This window comes from Diabrotica undecimpunctata, chromosome 5 (genome assembly GCF_040954645.1).
Source record: "Diabrotica undecimpunctata isolate CICGRU chromosome 5, icDiaUnde3, whole genome shotgun sequence".
Lineage (NCBI taxonomy): Eukaryota > Metazoa > Arthropoda > Insecta > Coleoptera > Chrysomelidae > Diabrotica > Diabrotica undecimpunctata.
In genome coordinates this window covers 114,540,006-114,562,425 of record NC_092807.1, presented here as the reverse complement: position 1 = coordinate 114,562,425, position 22,420 = coordinate 114,540,006, and the positions used below count along the sequence as shown (strand labels likewise).

General features: G+C 33.1%; 1 protein-coding gene across 2 annotated transcripts in view; it reads left to right on the top strand.

The window, feature by feature from the left end:
* The first annotated feature begins 497 nt into the window (after positions 1-497).
* The window catches only part of LOC140441695 (WD repeat-containing protein on Y chromosome-like), a 40,913-nt gene continuing 18,990 nt past the window's right edge, over positions 498-22,420 (top strand). The window contains exons 1-5 of one of the 2 annotated variants that reach the window (XM_072532578.1): positions 499-852; positions 3,798-3,980; positions 8,541-8,902; positions 12,857-13,108; positions 15,977-16,410. In XM_072532578.1, coding sequence (XP_072388679.1) covers positions 617-852; positions 3,798-3,980; positions 8,541-8,902; positions 12,857-13,108; positions 15,977-16,410 — 1,467 coding nt within the window. In that variant the 5' untranslated portion in view covers positions 499-616. Of the gene's footprint in view, positions 853-3,797; positions 3,981-8,540; positions 8,903-12,848; positions 13,109-15,976; positions 16,411-22,420 lie in introns of both variants that reach the window. The other variant, XM_072532579.1, reaches the window with a different exon arrangement.

Here is a 22,420-nt window from a genome sequence, read left to right as displayed (position 1 = left end):
TAGAAGGATGGAAGGGGGATGGCAGACGCAGACGCTCAGTCTGTTGATTTCTCCAACAGAGCACGATTGTCTTATATAAGCATAGCTTAGATTAACTTACATTTTACGTCGTTCAGCACAACCTCTACTACACTCAAAACTAAAAACATTTTCTCGTGGCAAGCGGGATATAAGAATTTGGGGGGGGGGGGGGCAAGGCATGGCCCCCTCTCTACCGTGGTGGCTTTGCCCTAAATCATTTTCTGTTAATCTGTGTTCTTATTTGTGATGTTTTGTATTCCTTTTTATATAGTCTGTATTTCTGACTTGCTACACAAACAATATTATTTGTATTTCTAAGCAGTTAAATAAAAAAAGTCAAAATATTTTTAAAACGTAGTAAAATAGAAAATAAATATTTTGTGTTCTACGTATTTATGAATTAAAACAGGTATTGTATGAAAATCGACCTTTACCACAGTAGATTAAAATTGGTACCATCAGCGTTCGTAATATAGCAGACTTTATTTTGTTTGCGGCAAGTTTCCGTAAAAATTTATATTTTTAATTTTTACATAGTAGTGACTAAATCTTGACGTATGTCAAAATATTTTTACTAATAATTATAGTCCAAATAATGAATCCTATTTCATTTACAAAACAACTACAAAAGGTGTTTAAAGACACAAGTTACGAACTCCATAAACTGTTAGAAGATAATGAACTAATTGCCATTAAAAATGAATTTGATCAAGAAGACGATAGAAGGATGAATAAAGAACAACTAAGAGATATTCTTTTAAAAGCAGCTAATATCCTGTATGAGGAAGACAAACAATTCGATTTAATTTTCCAAAAAATGGATACTTCTTGGTAAGTATGTTAATAATAATATTGTAAACATACTCCATCCTCTTTTTTATTCGTCGAATGTTAAATTTTTAATATTAGAGAATTTTTTTTTTTTCGTAGAACATACTTTTAATACGAATAAATACGTTGACCATTATGTGTTTTGTACTATAATTCACTCCTGAGGGAAATCGTTATTTAAAAAAAAATTAGAACGCTCTCGAGTTACAACTGGTGAGCTGGTGAAGTGATAGCACAGATTACTAAGGTCTACTAAACAATCTACAGTCTACAAACTAGTTATCTCTTTAAGGTGGTAATTCTAGGAGCAATTCTAGGCGTTAATATGTCTATATGTCCTTGAATGTCTCCCAGATATGAGTCGTATCGGGAAAATAAAATACTCGGGATGAATTAGCAAATTAGCACTCAGCAGTTGGTTGTCTCTCTCTACAATGAGGCTACAACCCAAATCGAGACTTGGCCTCTTTTAAACTATGCCTCCAACCTTGCCGGTCCCGCGCCGATCATCTCCAGGTTCTCACGTCTAGCAAATTTTTCGCGTCCGCTGCCAATTCATCCTCCCACCTTTTCCGTGGCCTGTCTTTTGGTCTTGCACCCTGCATTTTACTATCTAGCGTCTTCAATCATGCTCTTTTTAGCAATCTTTTAGTCTCCATTCTCACTACATGACCAGCCCATCGAAGTCTCCGAAGTTTAACGAATTCCGACATCGGTGCCTCTTTGAATAGTTAATAAAGTTCATGGTTGTTCCTGCATCTCCATAGTCCGTTTTCATTAATAGGTCCAAATATCTTACTTAGGACTTTTCTTTTAAATATTTCCAGCTTTCGTTTTGTGTCTTCTGTCATCACCTATGTCTCGTATCCATAACATACTATTGGTCTGATAATAGTTTTGTAGACCCTCATTTTCGATCTCCAGCGTGTGTTTTTGGAGCGGAACACAGGGGCGAGTGAAAAGTAAGTTTTGTTTCCCTTTACTATTCTTCTTTGAATTTCTGGTTCTTCTGTTCCATTCGTGTTTAATATAACCTCCAGATATGTTTCAATGTCGTCCTCTAATTCAACTGTGCGTCTATTTCCCCTAGGTCTTGCCTGTGTTAGTTTTTTTATCTTTTGAATATTTATTTCTAGTCCGGTCTTTTCTGCCCCTGTTTTTAATTGTGAATATATTTTTGCCGCCTCTTCTGTTCTGCGAGACATGATGCTAATGTCATCGACATAGGCGGCAATCTGTATTTATTTATTTGTTAGGAAATTACTTCTTCCTATATTTAGCTCTCTTATTACATATTCAGCAGTCAGGTTGAATAGTGTCAGTGCCAGACTGTCTTCTGGTCTTAATCCTTTGACAATTGAAAAGTTTTCAGTGAACTCATTTTGTACTCTGACAGTTGCTGTTGACGAGTTCATTGTTGCTTTTACTAGTCGGATGTATTTCTGGGGTATGTTGAAGCTATGCAATATTTGATAAAATTTTTGTCTATTAATTGAGTCGTAGGTCTGTTTGAAATCTATGAATATGTTGTGGAAGTCAATGTCGTATTCCCACGATTTGTTTAGAATTTGTTTCACTGTGAATAGCTGGTGAGTTGTAGATCTTCCTTGTCGGGAACCGGTTTGATATTCCCCGACAATATTTTCAGTTAGCTGTTGGAGTCGTTTATTTAGTATATAAGTAAACACTTTGTATGCTGTGCACAAGAGGGTTATGCTGCGATAATTTTCGCAATTCATTTTATCCTCTTTTTATAGATTGGGCATATAATACCGGTTTTCCAGTCTATAGGGATATTTTTCTCACTCCAAATCTTATTCATAAGCATAAGCATTATTTGTCTTACTAGGTGTTCGTCACCTAGTTTATATAGTTCAGAGAGGAGGTTGTCGATACCTGGAGCTTTGTTATTCTTCTGTGCTCGTATTGCTTGTTTTACTTGTCTTTCTTCGTCGGGGGTTCTATATTTTCTGTGTCTCCCTCAATGTGATGCATGTCAATATGCTCTTCATTTTCTTGCGTCCCTAGGAGAGTTTGGAAATAAGTTTTCCAGACCGATTTTATTTCTTTTGGATCACTGGTTATTTGTCCTTCTTGATTTCTACATAGATTTGTTCAGGGTTTGTACCCTTCTCTTAAATTGCGTAGATATCTACACGCTTTCCTTATATCGTTGCTTTAGAGATTTTCTTCCATTTTCTGTATATTACCGTTCTCGTATTTTCTTTTCTGTATGGCATTTTTACACTCCTCATTGAGCCATTCTCTTTTTGTTTGTTTCTTTTTTTGCCTATATACTTTTTATAAAATGCAGGAATTTAAAATAATATCGAAATTTAGACCTTAATTTATGAATTAACATAGGTAATCAATTGTTTGTTGTTTGTTTGCTTATTTTATTATTTGTCTATCATAATAAATATATGATGTCAGGCCAATCAAATACACTGCTCAAAATGATCAAATCTTACTAAGATCATATCAGTTTTTTATCAATATCAGTTTTTTTAGGAACCAGCTGTACATTAAATTTATTAGCTTCCATATTTCTTTCAATAAATATGTTTTAGTTAGCCGAAATGGGTGTTTCGTTTGCATATTAATCTGGGTAGCATTTTAGTCATAATATTTAAGAATATTGTAGGCTACTAATAACAAAACAATGCCAAATATCTAATCACTTTCGGTAATCCGAACAATTTTGGTAATCCGACACCCCTTTGGTCCCATACCTGGTCGGATTATCAAGGGGCAACTGTCAGGGCAACACTGACCTGACCTGACAATACCTGATACACACATTTGTATTTTGTATATTTGTATTGATTTTCATAATGTCTCGTCTTTAATTGTTACATTAAATTTTTAAATTTAATTTTTTTTTATTTTCTAGAAGCCAGTTTATTAATGTTATTATTGATTATTCTAAAATATTAACATTTTAGTAATGGTTATGTTACCTGGGATGATTTTATATCCTATTTAATATTAGGATATGAACAACAAGAAGTAAGCGTTGAATACAAAACATTGGATCCCCCAATTCCAGATTCTCCAACGATGCTAAAAAGTAATCACCGCCATAATGTAAATCGTATAGCATTTTATCCCACTGTTAGACCCGACAGGTATATATATTTTTTATTATTTTCTTCATTTATATGAAATAATTAATATTAATTGTTTGTCTTCATTCGTCTAAACATCTCAAAAAAGTATAAATGTTAATTTCATCTTCTACTTAGCCCTTCAATTTATATTGTCAATATTGCAGTGTTTGATTAATTAAACAACAAGTTGGCAATAGTTCTTAGTAACTGTAGTGCCAAAATCATATACTCTATCGAAAATTCCAGCACTTATCGTTTTCTTGTATGTAATGCCCTTTATCATATTCATCATCTTTTCAAGTTTGTCTTCATCTTCTTGCTCTTTTACAGTCATAACCTTATTATAGGTACCCGGCAGAGGCCTACGTAGCTGATTCGTATTCGATGGAGGCGGACAAGATATCACGAAGATGATCACGAAGACCAACAATACATATTTGAATAGTTAACTTTTTTATCATGTCTTCGGGAGCTGTTGGACAAGCATATTGGACTAAACTAACAATATCTACCTCATATTCTTGAAGAGCCTCATCTCTCTTTTATCTTTGATTTTTAAGCTGTGACTAGTAGAGATGCTCCCAGTGTTCGTGGCCGTATCACATGTTTAGCCTCTTCTTAACTTGTTCGAAATAATCTGTCTCCTCTACGGCTATGGTCTGAAGCCCAAGGCATTTCCTTGAAGAGCAATAGTCAGGTTTACAGACTTTTCTTTTTTGGATCATCCATTCGCTCTTGAAGCTGATTCAAACTGTATCATGTAGTTGTTCCAAGATGATTTTCCGTCGAAAGTTGGGGAAAAAGTTACGAACCTCATCAGTTTGCTGTTCCTGTTCCATCCATCTTCTTTTTAATTTTTTTTTATCTTCGAAAGCAAAAATATTTACAGCAACTTGTTATTTTTTAACAAAGATATTCTATCGTCGGGGGAAGTCATGACTTTGGATATTTCAAAGATGTTAGCAGGAACTTTGCTTTCCAGAGAAGAAATCTCGTTAGAAACTTTTGATTGAGAAAGGTGATTGGCGAAATCAAGGCAGCATGCTTATCCTCAAACACGTAAGTTTCTTGATCGAAACTCTCTTCTCCTTTAGTCGTTGGAGTAAATCAACTTTTTTACCAACAGAACTCAGTGCTTTATTCTCTAGTTAACGACGTAAGTCTGTAACTTTTAATTCGTTAATCTTAGTCATCTACCGCTTCGACACCAATGTGATGTACAGATTTAAAATCTCTCACATAATTTTTTTTTTTCATTATTACTTACTATTTTCATTCGATGATGGACGGAGTGGGTGTTACCAATTCCTGTGTATTTTTTGTTGGAAATGTCCTAGCTTCTTTCTTGTTGTGTAACATTATTATTTTTATTCAAATAAATCAACTAATACAACATCTCCATTTATCTGCTATTTAAATATATTATTAATCGGTTAATTTAAAATCACGCAATTTATAAAATTTCAATCATATAAATCCAACTTGTATGAAAGTATACACTACCAATTTTAAATTTTCGCGGCACCTCTCATCTCTCCCCACCTATTGAGTTTTGATTTCCTTTCTGCGCCGGTTGTTCTACAAACAGCTTATTGAATTGCCACAATGCCGACTGGCAATTAATATCGAAGACATGCCTTAAATCATCAATTTACCGGTATGCACTTTTAAGTGCTTTCTAACAAGTAATTAATATGTGTAAATTAAACACAAATAATGACACGTGTCGGTGTCATTATTTGTGTTTAAATCTTCAAATAATTGCCAGGCAGCTTATTTCAAAGTTCCATTTAGCAATTAAGGACTATTATTATAATTCAACTATACTTATTTAAATCTGTTATACATGGATTAAGTAAGTGATTGTAATCCTACTAATACGATTACATTATGTGAATTTTTGATTTTTTGACCAATTCTTTGGACATATGGACAATAATGGACAATACATTCTAAAAATTTTTTTGGTCAGGATAGTAAAACTCAGTTTATTTCATGACATCTTTTGATAGTATGTTTTAACTCTGATACATAAAGAACAGAAAGAAAAAATAATGTGATTAAAATGTAATTAGTTGTTCTTAATATTGTATTTATTTTCAAGAAACAAGAGGCCCATCTTGGGTAGTTTTGATTTTTCGTTATTAAACCTGTCTTAATGGTATACAACGAGTTATGCATACAAGAATATGTAGAAGTTAATATTTAAAAAAAAATTTTAGAATGTACTGTCCATTATTATATCGAGGCCTTTCAGGAAAAACATCGTAACCAGCAAAAGTGCAATTTTACAGGAGGAGGTTTTTTTAGATTAATATCCGTTCCAATCAGTTTTGAAAGTTAAATATTTTATATTATATTAGTTGGTAGTGTGCTTTACAAATGACAAGAGTAATTATGTTGTATGTTTTATTTTTGTAATAGTAGTGCTACTTACGATGTTTCGTTTTTCAAATCGATTTATTTTAATTGTGTTTTATTTGGTGAGAATCAATGAAAAAAATTACAATTATGAAAATTATACGTTTATTAAACAAAAGTTATAATCAAAAATCAACGTCACTTGTATCCTCGTTATCTGTTTCCATGTTTTTTCTGGAAGGGCTCGATATTTTATATTTGTGTTATTAATGTTGAGTGTCAAAGTTTATTTTAAATAATCTCAACGACTAGTAAGTTGCACTGACGAATTGTGATATTTTGTAAATATTTACACATTTTTTTATATATTATATTACAGTGTCTTGAAAAAGGAATAAAACCATTCCGAAAGTTTAAAAATAGACAAAAAGTCAAAAGAGTGTTTTTCTAACATCTCGACCAACGTTCTGACTGCAGCCCTAATAAACTGGTGGTTTTGTTTATATATATATATATATATATATATATATATATATATATATATATATATATATAATGTTTTTACCATCCCTGTGTATACGACTGAATGGAAATTATTAAAAAAAAAATTTAAAGTTACCAGTGCATTTGGTAACATGGCGAAATATAATTCCACGTGAAGTTGCTGGTCCTGAAACGATGTGTCTACGAGGACTTGAAGCAATGCTTTCATCAAGTACTTTCACCAATCCACTGGTAACTTTAACATCATAATATTTACCACCATCTAATGTAAACTAAATTTAAAAAAACAATTTTTAACGGGGTTTTACCCACATATTTAGTGGCTAAATACATGTAAAGCCATCTAGTGCACTGATGATGGAATATGGATTCCGAAAACGTTTTGTGATATAGCCCGATTGGGTTTTTTTAAATTATATACCTTTTATAAAGGATTTTTAATAAAATTTTTTGTTATATATGGTCTACAGCCAACTTTTTTTTTTCGTCTTTAAAGAGGGGGGTCTGGAATCTTCAAAAGACATCTCAGTCCAGGACGCCGCCTGACTAACTTTATTGCAGGATTTGTTCTTCGTACTCCCGGAGATAGTTTCCGAGGTACTTTAAAATGCCCTCTCGTCGCCGAGTCTACGCCGAACGCCTACCTGCTAAACCAGACCCTCCTCTGTCATCCAGCGATTCGGAAGCGGAATGGCCGCTGTAAGGCCGGCATCACTTCCGAAGCACTACCTTTATTCATTCATTCTCCATTCATACACATCCACACTCTATTCATCAGCAAGGAGGCTCCCTGTCTCGTTCCAGGTCGCGCGTAGAAGACACAGATGGGCATTTCCTCCTTCCCAGTCATTCCCAGGCATTCATAGTCTGACTCACGCATTCTAACTCATACGTGTGACCCACTTTTCTTGCTTCACCTTTCAGCATCATTCAATCTTACCTTTAGCGTTGGTCCAGCTGTCTTTCTTCCTCTTCCTTTTTCTTGATCACTGCAAGGATATAGCTGTGTATGTTAGTCCAACCTATTTTATTTTCAATCATTCTCTCAATAATTTCTCTCACTGTAACAAAATTCACAACTGTCTCTCTCTCCATTCTGTTCCTTTCCACTATCCATCTGCTGCAATCTAACATCGTATGTGTCACGGTGTCTGAGTATCCACAGTATAGGCATTCATCTGTATCAGCCTTTCCGATCTTATAGAGGTAGGCCCTAAAACACTCGTGTCCTGTGAGCACCTGCGTCAGGAAATAATCCAGTAGCCTGTGGCCACAGTCCACCCAATCTCTTATGTTCGGGATCAGCATTTTCGTCCACTGTGCCACATTTTCCGTGTTATTCCATTCTTCTTGCCATCTTTCAACTGACCTTTCCCTTTCCTGTCTTCTCTCGGCCACAGTAAGGTTTGGGCCTCTTCTGTCATAAAGCTCTTTTCTTTCCACCGCCAAAACATGCAACGGAACACATCCAGTGATGGTCCATAAGGCTACCGCAGACATAGTCCTGTAGGCGCATGGCACTCGCAACAGACTTGTTCTGTCCACTCGTGTCATGAGATTTCTATAGGCCGTTATCTCTACCGCCTCGCTCCAGACTGGTGCCAACTTCAAGAACTTAGATTCCTTGTGGAAATTATTTCTCATCAAAACTATTTTTCATATTTATAAAATAGTTGAATTTTCTGTTATAATTAGTAAATAATTTTCTCTTAGATCTAGCACATGGAATGACGGAAGCATTGTAACATGCAGTCCAGACGGTGTTATAAACTACTGGTCACTGGATATGCAAGTGGAACGAACTGCACAATCGACTTGTCCATACCTAAAAGTTCAGGGTACTATGGTTACCGATATGGCTGTTCTGCCAGATGTGAGTGTCATCTGCACTTCTAGCAGCGAAAGGGATTTAAGGTTTTATGACACATCAGCAAGAAAATTTGAGTTAAGAGTAATGATCGTATCATTTCCTCATGCTATCACTTCTATGTACTATACGTTTGATAAAGATATATCAGTACCGTCAAAGCTCATTTGTGGAGATACCGCTGGAAGTATTCGAGTGATTTTAATCGGTAATGTCTATTTAAACTATTGTCTTTTAAAACATAATGACGGTATTAGATTTTTGTTTCGATACAGGGCAGCGGCAAGCCGCTTAAACGTATTTCGACCTCTTTAGGTCGCTTCAGAGTAACTATTTACGGATGTAACTACGCCTTCTAAAAACAAAAAGAGAAATCAAACGATTTCTACCTGGAAACCGAATTCAAATTTTTACCACTGTGCCTTCTAAAACTTGCAAAGCAAACAGTTTGATAAATTACTCGACAAGGGAATCTAAAAATTGCATTCCACCTGCCGTTCATCATGGTCAACCTCTTTAGGTCAAAAAATCAATAACTTGAGATATGCTGATGACACTTTAATAATCGCGGCAAATCAAAAAGAAATGAAAGACGTAATGAGACGTCTGGAGGAAAAAAGCAAAACATATGGACTAAAAAAGCAAAACATATGGACTACAGTTAAATAGAAGTAAGACAAAGATCATGATAGTAGACAGAACTTGGGGGCTTTGAAGTAGTAAATAGTTTCATATACCTGGGGTCCCTAATAACAAATGACGGAGGGTGTGACAGGGAGATACGTAGAAGGTTGACTATTGCTAGAACAGCAATGATGAAACTGGTAGCCATTTGGAAAAATTCTAGCATAACAATACACACAAAACTAAGGCTAGTAAGTGCGCTCATTTTCCCCATAGCAACATATGCATCCGAAACGTGGACCTTAAAGAAAGCGGATAAAAATAAACTGGACGCTTTTGAAATGTGGGTATACCGCCGCATGTTGAGAATATCCTGGATTGATCATAGCACTAACATATCGATATTAGAACAACTTAAAGTAAAGGATAGATTGCTTCACATTGCTAGAAGAACATGTACGATGGAAAAACTGATAGCCGAGGGTAGAGTTGAAGGAAAGAGACCTAGGGGAAGATCTCCAAGCCGTTGGGTAGACCAAACAAAAATATTGATTAATCAAGGGTTACATGAAGCCGAGTAACTAGCGCAGGACAGAGAAGGATGGAGAGAAATCGTGAAAAAATTGTAAAGGCCTGATGGTGTCACCACATCCCAAAAGGGATTAGGACTGAGGAGGAGGAGGTCCCTCAGAGCGGTATAGCCACTGCTCTGAATCAAAACAAAATATATTTCCCATCCTAAACCGATAATTATCAAAATAACAATTTACGGACGTAACTACGCCATCTAAAAAATCTTCTTCCATCTAGAAAACTTCCGGACGGGAAATATTTTTGTTTTGGTTCAGAGCAGTGGCTATATTGCTCTGAGGAGACCTAAAGAGGTCGAAATACGTATAAGCAGATATATATATATATATATATATATATATATATATATATATATATATATATATAAATTAAACCTAGAGCTAAGATTAAAAGCTGTTATAAAAATTAATATTAAACCACAGACACTACTGCACTGATCACTATTCACTTCACTACTACTGTGTAGTAAGTGAATAGTGATCAGTGCAGTAGGGTCTGGGGGTTCGGGAGACTGAGACCTCGGAAGCTTTGAAGAAGACATCAGAGAGGATGTCGAACGCTCGGCCCAATGGAATTAAACGCGGTTCAACCCGTAAGACTGGTGAGTTTAATATTAATTTTTATAATAGTATTAATCTTCGCTCTAGGTTTAATTGTACTAACCGCGGAAATCTTTCCGAACATACATACATATATATATATATATATATATATATATATATATATATATATATATATATATATATATATATATATATATACAGGGTGGTCCTTAAGTAATTGTACAAACAGAAACCATAGATCCTGCACTTGAAAATATTACGATTTAAGCCAACTTGCTTTAATAAAATGTTGATATTATGAAAGATATGAATAGGGTGTTAAAGTGGAAATTTAAAATTTTATTTTTTGCTATAACTTTTACGTTTGTAAATATTTATGAACAAAAATTTACAATTGGATGCTTTTGACGAGGATAAATTATAATTTTATACATAGTTTGATGTAACTTTACTTACTTTTTTGCTTTTACAAAAGAAAGATATACTACTTACAAAATTAAACCGTTTTCGAGATATTCGCATTTTATAAGTCAGCTGCATATTAATTCTTAGTTGTGCGGTAAAGCACTAAATACCTGTGAATAAGCATAATTATAGTCTATTCTTATTAAGACAACTCAAAGATGATAATGTAATCTCACAAAATGCTTTGTTATGTTTGCTAAATGCTTTATTGGAGAAAAGCTTTTATCTTCTTTTGTAGGTGTCCGTATTCAGACGTTGGCCATCATCATATTTACAATTTCCTTTTTCTATCGCTTCTTAAGTTTCTATACTGGCATTGTATTACTTTTTCTCTATTGTCAAATGTTGGGAACCCAAAATATGTGGTTTATGCAAGATGGTACATCACCACATTCTAGAGAGAGGGCAGTGAGAACATACTTAAATACAACTTTTCTGAACGTTGCATTGGCGTGGTTGTCATATTCCTTGGCAATGTGGGGAAATATTGATATAATTATTTAATTCATAGAAAATCCCAATTAGAATACTTATTATTAATTACGTAAATTGTTTACACATTTTTATTAGGACAATTAGGAAACTAGAGCACAGGTATTGAATAATACGTATGTGTCTTGTTTCTTTATACTTTTGCTACAAATATAACCTTAAAGCATTTTTACAATAACATTATCATTAGCCTAATTACCGATATTAATATAAATAAAGTAAACACACATGCAATTCAGTTCAGCATACTATTAGTTCGTTAGAAAATCATAATAGTCCATTTATTCGAGATAGTTACTTGTAAGCTGTAACGCAATCATAAAAATAAGTAATGTCATCGATAGGTTATTCGGTGTGTATATAAGTAACCAATAAGCGAGATAGATTACAGTTTAATACATTAATCAACCTCTGCGATAAATAAGATGTAGTTCCATAATATACCATAAGATTTGGATATGTATCCAAAAAAATATATTCATCTATTATATATTATAGCCACCACATAGAACAGAATTTAATCCGCTTAATTTTTGTGTATGGGGCGCATTAAAACAATGTGCCTATAATAATCCCATCACCATTCGCAACCAACTATGGGAAGAAATAAACACTACAGCAGGTTCTTTAAAACCAATAATGCTATTTAATATGATCTTTTATGGAATATATTGACAAATGAATTGAAGAAAATGGTGGACATATCGAACACTTACTTTGACAAAAAGTTATGTTATTTAGTTTAACTATTTCTTAATTTAATTAGTTAATAAAATGTGAAATCCTGTTATTTTGTCAAATCCTATTATTAATTATCCTGCTGATAGATTTATTTTTTTAATATTTCGTTAACTATTAACTTTAGTTAAAGGTATTTTATACAAAAATTCAGAAGTATTAATGTTTTATCTATTTTTCCTTCATTGCCTGGAGTAATTGCGTTAAATCAGAATTATGCAGCTGATTTGTAAAGTGTGATTATCTCGAAAACTGTTAATTTTTGATGTTATTAACAGGTATACATTTTTTTCCTTAAAACAATGTCTTTAATATTTTTTGTCACAAATGCAGGTAACTTAAGAAGCAAAAAAGTTAAGTACAAATTTATGCCACATATGTGGCATATGTGACGTTCTCTATCAGCTACATTAAAGTATGCATCAAATTATAATTTGTCATATTTAAAAGTACCCAGTTGTAAATTTTTATACATACATAATTATAAACATGAAAGTAATAGCGGAAAATAAAATTTTAAATTTGCACTTTAACACCCTGTATCATTCTTAATATCAACATTTTATTTAAGCAATTTCGCTTAAATCGTAATATTTTAAAGTGTAGATTCTAATGTTTCTTTTTGTACAATTACTTAAGAACCAACCTGTACGTATACAGGTAAAGTATTCAAAAATGAAGTTTTTTAGATACCGAAGCTAGAGGTCCTTTCAAAAGTCAACCAGGTATTCTTTTACGAGAAGCACGATACGAAAGATTTTTGAAAGGAGCTATACCTCATATGAGAATTACGGAATTTAACAACATCCATACTGATTTCATAAGGCAAGTTTGTTATTATTCCAGTTTGCATAGTGTTGTATCATGTGCGCAATGCTATAAAGGTCTTCAAATAACAGACATAACCGATGCAAGTAAATTTTACTGTTTTAAAATATTCGGTGAGTAAAGATGTTACTATAATAATGTATAATAAATACTATTTGTTTTACTTGTTTTATATGTAAACTACGCATTCACTTTCCTTTACTAAAGGGTTGATACTTTACAATTAAACCATTAATACCGAAGATACTTCTTCATATATTTGTACTAATCTACATTCAGATCTAGCTGTGCAGAGTGATTCCTTATTTTTCATCAGATCATGATCCCATTCTATTTGAATTTCCCCTTAAGAATCCATCTTATACAGCCAGATGGGGTAGGATTTTCAGCAAAAGTAATTTTGACAGGTTTATCAAATTATGTAATCAAGAAGATCTTAAATAACGAATATGTTGCTGCCGCAGTTTTCTGTGATCTATCTAAATCCTTTGACTGTGTCAATCAGCAAATACTTTTTAATAAACTGGAAATATATGGTTTTAGAGGCACTGCTCTAAAGTGGTTCAGTTCATACTTGAAGACCAGATGCCAGTCTGTATCAATCAATAAACGCTACTCTAGTAATATCTTTATTAATTGTGGAGTACCTTAAGGCTCTGTCTTGGGTCTTATCTTTTACTTGATATATTTTAACGACATAACTAACCTCGGCATTAATGGCCGGTTTACTATATTTGCAGATGACACCACAATTTTATGGCAAAACAAGGACTCTAAGGTACTGAAAAATATTATTAGTAGTGATATGCTAAAAATCTTAGAGTGATGCAAAAAACCAAATTAATTTCTTTTAAGAATGATTTAAACAACATTACTCTGGGCAATGAAGGCATTTGTTTTGACACCGTAAATAAATAAATTTTTAGGTTTCTATACTGATAAGAAACCTAAATTTGAGCAACACACTGTATGTTTAAGCAAAAAGATATCATCGGGTTGCTTTCCGGTCAAATCGGTTGCTCACCATTTAGATATCAAGATTGCAAAAAGTGTTTATGTCGCCCTGATTGAATCTAATTTGAGATACGGTATTGCCTTTTGGAGTAACTGTTCTCTTCATCATTTTAGTAGAAATTTTATGCTACAAAAGAGAACACTCAGATATTTATGCAAGGTCAAGTTTGGTACATCATGCAGTTCCGGAAACATGGTATCTTGACACTTCCTTGCATGAATATCGTTGAATTAGCGTGCTTAATTTTTAAAAAACATACAAAGGATATTCGGACAGATTCCCCTTATAACATTCGTCTAAATTATGTTATTCCACTTCCAATTCCCTCTTCTATATTAATTAAAAAATCTTCCATTGATTTGTGTCCAATGCTTTTTCCATCGCAATTCTTAATATTACTGTTTCGTAAATCTTCATAAATGCTCTCCTTTCATCTCTTTCCTGGTCTACCTTTTTGTATTTTTTGTAATGGCTTTCGTGATAATACCATTTTCGGCATTCTTCCCTTTTCCCTTCTTTCACTGTGTCCTAAATATCGTATTCTCTGTGCTTTTAATAACCGTCGATATTTTTGGTTCGTTATATAGTTCTTTAATTTCTTTATTATTCCTTCTTCTCCATTGACCACCTATTTTCACACCTCCATATATTGATCTTTGTATGTTCCTCTCCCATCTTTCTAAAAGGTCTATTTTCGATTTTTTTAAGCACCCATGTTTGGCATGCATATTATGTAGCTGTAGGCCTTATAATTGTTTTTTGGATTCCATTAATGATCGCAGTGCTTCATACTTTTTATTTCATTTTGCTATTCTTGCCTTTATATCCTCTTTCCCATGTTCCTTGTTATTTAATTTTACACCCAGGTAAGTAAATTCTAAAATTATTTTGAACATGTATGCATTTTTTCCTTCTCTCTCCAATGTCAAATTGTATTGTTTTTTTTGTCTTCTGTGTGAAATTGCCTTGTCTCATTTACTGATTATTGCTTTCAGTATCAGATTAAAAAGAGTCGTTGATAGTGGGACTTCATGTCGTAATCCTTTCCTCGCTTCAAAATTGTTGATTTAAGACCCTCTCCTGCTATTTTGTTTGTTCATACTCATTTTTACCAACCTAACAATTTTACTTGTTATATAAAATATTGTAGTCTTTTATTAGTTCGTACATCTGTTGTCTCTTTACCCCATCGTAGGCCTGCTTAAAGTCGACAAACATGACATATACTGCTGTTTAAGCATTCGAGACATTTGATTGTACCATATCTAAGGAAGTACGGGATGCTTGTTGCCATACAATTGCATAATTGAAGTCTTCCTGATTTTCAGCGGCTATAAAAGGACTCGCATCTGGTTCTAGTGCTGCTAAAGATATGGGTCTACTGGCTTCTGATTGTGCTGGGGCTGAGGAAGGGATAGTTACTGAGTGTTGGACAGCCAAAGACGCAGTGTACTGTGGCGATTGGGAAGATTATTTTTATACTCAAGCAAATCATCAGTTTTGAACATTGATGTAGGAATTGCATCTCTGTTAGGACCTTGTTTATTGGCGTCATAAATTCCTGTGACTTTATCACAGATTTCCTATTTTCAAAAGCTGTAATAAATAAATTAATAGTTTTTTTGTACAGATTTGGCGTCCAAAGTACCATTTTATTAGTTGTACTCCTTCTGTAGTTGTGTAAACAGTCGGCATATTGAATTTTTATTGTAACACCTAACTATTTCTGAAATAAATAAAAGATCTTACTTTAAAGTGTATAATTGGATCGGAAATAGTCCGGTTTATCGTTTTTTGTAACACTTTGATAAGCGTGCATCCACAATGTAAAGGGGAGACTAGGGGGAAATGTGATTATGATCTCTGTCTATTAAGTGAACACATAATGTTAGTATTTTTGTAATTTTGTAATACTAAGCATAAATTTTTTCCGTATATGTATATTATATTAGAAATCATTATTTAGGAGGAGTTTGGAGTTTTGCTGTGAGCGAGTCTAACCATCTAGTAGGAACGGGAGGGCCGGATTGCTTAGTGAGAGTGTGGAATCCGTTTGTACAAGGAAGACCTATATGTACATTTTACGGCCATCACACAGGTATAATCCAATTACAGTTTCAAGACGCTGGTTCGATACTCTACAGTCTTTCCAAAGATAAATGCATAAAAGTGTGGGATGTAGGCGCTCAAGAATTGCTGCAAACGTATTTGGAGCTACCTTCTGCTTTAGGGGATAGAACTCACTTAACTACATTATATAACCCAGAAAGTAGGCAGTGGATTATAGCTAGTATTATGATAGCAACATTACCGTTAAGTCCTAAACAGAGCTCCGAACATACAGATGGTAATACACACACAAGTGGTGTATCAGTGGTACTGTTTAATCAACTGTATAGGGTAAAATTTTTTATATGCTGTAATTAAGTGTAAAGTGCATTTACAATAATATATTTTTAATTTTTATTTATTTATATAATATGTAATCAGCTGTTGTTATGCTTGTATATCAATATCATCAGCTATTGTCCTGCTTTATTATTATCCTGCTACCACGATCTGAGGTACTCTGGTCTCCACCCAACACTCATTTATCAGATGTACCATTCTTAAGTGCAGTAAGAAGTAATTAAAGATTAAATATTTAAACTGGTACTATGTATAAGATCAAAATATTAATCGAGAAAATAAAACGAAATAACAACCAAACCATAATTAAAAGTATTATCACGTGTAGCTCAGGGATATGGCCATTAAAAGACAGAACAGTAAAACTATAAAAATCCATAGATATTAGAATAAAAAATTATAAAAGTCAAACACAAAATGGTAGAAAATAGAATAATAAAACAACTTAGATGATTTAGCTAGGATAGGTAGACGGTTTCTCTGACTCTTTCCGTACTCTCCACTTCTTCATAATACATTTTAGTAACTTTGTGGTTTAATTTCTCATGGTGTATGTATATTTACATGTTTTTTTACTGTAAATATTTTTGTGACAATAAAACACTGAAAACTTTTGTTTTCAAAACTTCCACAAAATTTATTTTAAACTCTTATCACTACAGCTGTTTCGGCTGATTTCCTTTCTCAAGTGATCTATTTTTGGCATGCGTTTACACTTTATAGTCTCTAATAAAATAGGTTGAGGAGGGAAGAACTGTTTGTCTCAAGTAAGTCATTCAGAATTATATCTGTGTTTTTAATTGGTTGATTTCCATAGATTCTAACAAATATAGCTTAAGGCCTATATTTTGAATGTGAAGAATTTTAAATTCGTCATTAAAAGAATGATTATGATCTAGAAGGTGAAGTGCGTATGTAGAATCTGTTTTTCTATTATTGAAAGCCCTTTATGATCTGCTATTAAAATTTCTACCAGTTTGACCGATGTAAGTTTTTGGGCAGTCGCACACCACTGTATAAGTGTTTTTTATTTTGGCTCTTGTTGTTTTTAATATATTTGCCTAGGTTGTTATTTGTTCTGAAAGCTGGTGTTATTCCTTTCTTTTTTATGTGTTTGGCTATTTTTGTTGATATTTTGCCTGTATATGTAATCGAGCAGAAGGTACTGGGTTTTTTCTTTGGTGGTGGAAATATTAATTTCAGGGTTTTCTTGTGTAGTTTTTGATATAACATTTTATTAATTGTCTGTTCGTTGTATCCATTGTTTACTGCTATTTGCTTAATGATATTTAATTCTGTCTCAAAATTGTATTTTGACATCGGAATTTCTGTTAATCTATGTAACATACTATGATAGGCTGCGAGTTTATGTTGTGTGGGATGGAATGATGAATTATGTATAGTCGTGTCAGTATGGGTAGGTTAGAAAACTAAAGTTTTCAGTGTTTTATTGTCACATAAAATGAATTTCCATCAAGTAACGGTCGAATTTATCAAGTACATATTTTTATATTTTCTTTTATTAAGTTTGATAGTTAAAGTTGTTCGAGTAGGAAATTATACTTATATTCGTACATTTTAAAAGCATAAACTAATTTGGTGTATACTCTATCCAAAGTCAATTGAAAACAGAAGTCTCGAGCTTATCGGTGATATCTTAGAAACTCATAGGCGTACGAAATTTAGTTTTTCTAGAATACTTAATTTGATAAATATAAGTTAACTTGTTTTTACATGTGGTTTGTAACATTAAATGATTTCGAGTAAATGAAATAAAACAAAAATAACAAATTCGTTTCCACACCACCCTAAAGTAGAGTTTCCGACGAGTTTTTTATGTGGTATCCCCTGTAGGTCTAATCCAGCAATCCACCATATACATTAAATTAACATAGTTGCTATTACAGAACAGTAAAGAAGTAAAAAATTTAAGACTTAAAGTAAAAAAGGATGTAAGTGCCAAAAATACGAAAATTTGTTAAGACCGAAAAATTGATGTACAGTTGGTTCCTAAAAAAACTGATACGACTCTTAGTAAGATTTGATCATTTTAAGCAGCGTATTTGATTGGTCTGACATTGTAGCGTTTTTAAATTTGTGTCTATATATAATATTTAATATCTATATAATAATATAAATTCTGTATAAAGTTTTGTAGCCCGCCCCTATTTGGTTTATCTCGTTAGTACGCATAAAAAATTACCAGAAAATCTGCGTTTGTCTTTTAAAAGGGAATGTAAAAACGATCGATAATATAACAAGTTTTGTATCCAGCTTTCAAGTGTTTTTTTTATTTACATTCAAAATTCCCCATTTCGTACGTGTTATTTCTAACTATAATATTTCAAATTTTTTTTGTCGCTGAACAACGATTTGTTTACATTCGAGTCCCCTAATATAATATTGCAAGTCAATTGCTACGTTTTTTCTAAGACGTAGTAAAACTGGGATATTTCAAGGTTGTCGACGAACGATTGTCGAGGGTATTATGTTTGTTTTAAGTTTGTAGGCAAAAACTAGCTGTGAGACGTAAAGGGAAATTTATTTTGGTTGAATTTGTAAAATCTAATGAAGGAGAGTCAAGCAAGATATGTTAGAGTAGAAAGATGTTTGGGTAATTAGGAATCGCGAGTCGATTCAAATTTTTTTGTGTTATGTCTTAAGACCGGTTAAAGTGGTAATACTCTTTGCATAATGGCAGTTTAAAACAGAGTAATCACCATAAGATTTGTGCACCGGCACTGAAGAAATTTTGTAAAATGAGTATATAGGATGTCCCCGTCGTCAGCTTGATTCCTCCACCAAGTTCCTGTTTCAATCGTCCCTGCGTATGGAAATGGTTTCCTTTTGTCCAAGTTGAGAGTTTTGTCCTTTGCAGCTCCAATCCCAGAGATAGTAGCAAGTTTTTTCTTTGAAGTTAAGTGAAACAAGTGAAATTAAGGTAACAATTAACATTTTAAATTTTAAAGTAAAGACAGACTTTTTTTTGATAATTATTAATAATTGCTTTCATTAAAATTTAAAGGAATTGTAATATTTAATAAATTGTAAATTTTATGGTTTAACTTAGCTGTCATTTTAATTGTTTTTTTTTTAATTTAATGTTAACATATGACAGCTAGCTTTATTTGTTTCGATATTAATTTGTTTTGTTTGTTTTAAAAAAAGGTTAATCTCTGTGCGGTAATATTTGTAAGTTTTTGTAGTATCTCCAACCCCTTTGTAAACGGAGTTTGTAAACGGACACATGTAAGTTTTTTTATTCTGTATTTGGCAACTATTTATATAGTATATTTTTTGTGCCATTTATATGTTTGATAACTGTTTGTATGAGACAAAAATAAACGTTTGATTTGTTTCTCTGATCCTTTGTTTATTTTATTTTAGAAAATCTCCTAACCCTTGTATGTATTTTTGATTTTAGGGAAGAAGAAATTTTCTTTCTTTTTCCAGCAGGAAGTTTTCTTCGAAGCGGCGTCCAAATTAAAATAGCTAGAGGTAACCTTGTCTGCCATATCTTGTTTCATTTTGTCCAGGAGATTTATGTAAGTAACCCCTTTATTTCATTTATTGTGTATATACTCCAATCCGACCCATTTGTTTCAACTTATCCACGAGCCCAGCTCTCCAGCAACCCCCTGAGTGCCGTTCGTATAGTAGCGTTGATTTTGCTTGCGCTATCTTCGCCCCCATAGTTTCTGTCCCCAATTTTCTACCCCATATTCTTACCCTGAGGTAGGCAAAATATATTCGTTACAACATTACATTATATTTATTATGACAGACAAATAATAAAATAAACAAACAACAAACAATTGATTACCTATGTTAATCCATAAATTGTAATAATTATTATTAAGGTCTAACTTTTGATATTATTTTGAATTCCTGCATTTTATAAATGATAGTTTTTACATAAAATAGGGATGTTGTTATTATTTTTATTATTATTAAGGAATAAAACAAACGACTTAACAATATAATAAAGCAAGAATTATAACCAAATTAAAAGATAACTGGAAACTATCAGAGGCAGCAAAACATTTTAACACAAGCAGAACCACATTTTGTCTATTAATAAAAAATGGAGGGAACAAGAAACTCTCGAAAGAATGCGAGGGTCTGTAAAACCAAAACAATATTAAATTTAGGTATTTAAAAATAAAATTAATATTTTGTAATATCCATCAGAATTGATAACAACTTGTAGTCTTCGGTCTATCTGCGTGAAAGGAACTATGACATTGTCTTCTTCAGAGAGCTCTTCCCAAACCTATTGTATACCGTGCCACAGCTCTTCAGCATTTTGAGGTATAAAATTACGCCGATACAACCGTTTTATAATATCCCACCACACATCTTGTTGGAGGATAAAATTATTTTCTAGATACAAGTATTCTACACTGGGAAACATGATGTTTTCTAGAGTATTCAGATAAGTCTACCCAACAAACCTGCCATCAATACACCATACCATTCCCATTCCTCTAGATGAAACCCATTCCCATACATTGGCGCTAAAATGACCAGCTACTTGTTATTTATAAACATATAGAGCATTAAATCTATTATTATCTGGTCTATACACCCCAATTTTGTCCTTTTTAGAAGACTGGAAAATTTTCTCATCTCTAAATATTACCCTGTCCCAAAAATCTTGATTTTTTAGCTGATGGTTTAAAGCCAAATATAAGTCTTGATTGCCTTTGTTGTGGTGTAAGAGCTTGTTTTTTTTTTGCTGCAGTTCGGTACCTAACATGCGATGCTTTAATTCTGTGCCAAGTTGTTGTCTTTTTTTCCGGAAACTGTGGCATAATTTGTACAGTTTTCGTCTCTTCAAAAGGATTCTCTTTTAATCTCTCCAAAAGCGTATGATCGTCATCAGCGGTAGATATTTTTGGTCTTGCAGAACCTTGCTTTATAAATAATGTGTTCTGGGAAAGGCCAGAGGAAAGAAGGTCTGTAGGGCGGCCTAGAAAAAGGTGAAAAGATGCAGTCAAAGAAGATCTAGAGAAAATGGGAGTGCGACAATGGAAATTACTGGCACAGGACCGACAAACATGGAAGGCAATAGTAAACGCGGCAAAGACTCACGAAGAATTATAGCGCCATTGATGATGATGATGAACCTTGCTTTCTTTCGAGAGTTTCTTGTTCTCTCTATCTTTTATTAATATTAAAAACTGTTGTTCTGCTTACGTTAAAATGGTTCGCTACGGCAAATAGTGACCATCCATCTTCTAATTTCGTTACAATTCTTGATTTTAGTTCTTTGCGCTAGCATGTGGAGCCATTTTTTGAGGTTGAACAGAATAAGTTATGTGACAAGTTTTAAGATTTGGCAGTGGCAGTGACAGTATGTAAATAATAAGTATTTATCTTTTAAAATACACTGCTCAATTTTCTACAAAATAAGCTTTGAGAGTCATATGCGTTTTTTTAGGAACCAGCTGTAGGGTAAACTGGTCCATAGTGGGACACGGTCCGTAGTGAGAATTTCACTCTCCTGGCTATTTTATCGTCGCGGTAGAGCTATATTTTAGTATGTGTGCTATCATAAAAGTGCCGCCTACGAATCTCTTGTTAGTTTTTCAATTAGTGCTATGCGTTTCGATATTTTGGAAATTCAGGTGAGTGATCAGCTGAAAATTTTTATTTCCATGTTTAGGTTTTTTCGAATAATTCGCCGAAATGTATCCTAATTTGGTATGTATATGTAAAACAAACATAACCTCAATATCATCTTATTCTGTTTAAACCTAGCTCTACCACTTTGATAAAATGTTTGGTCATTTGTATTTTGATGCTTCATGGTCCATAGTGGGAATAAAAAAGCGGTCCATACTGGGATATGATAACATAATGCGGTCTATGCTGAAATATACTAAAACATGTTAAAAATTTTCATTCTTTTGCAGAATTGAATATGCCGAGACATCCAAGATCCCAACTGTCAGCAGTTTTCGAAAAAAGTATAGAGAATCATGAAGTATATGCAAGG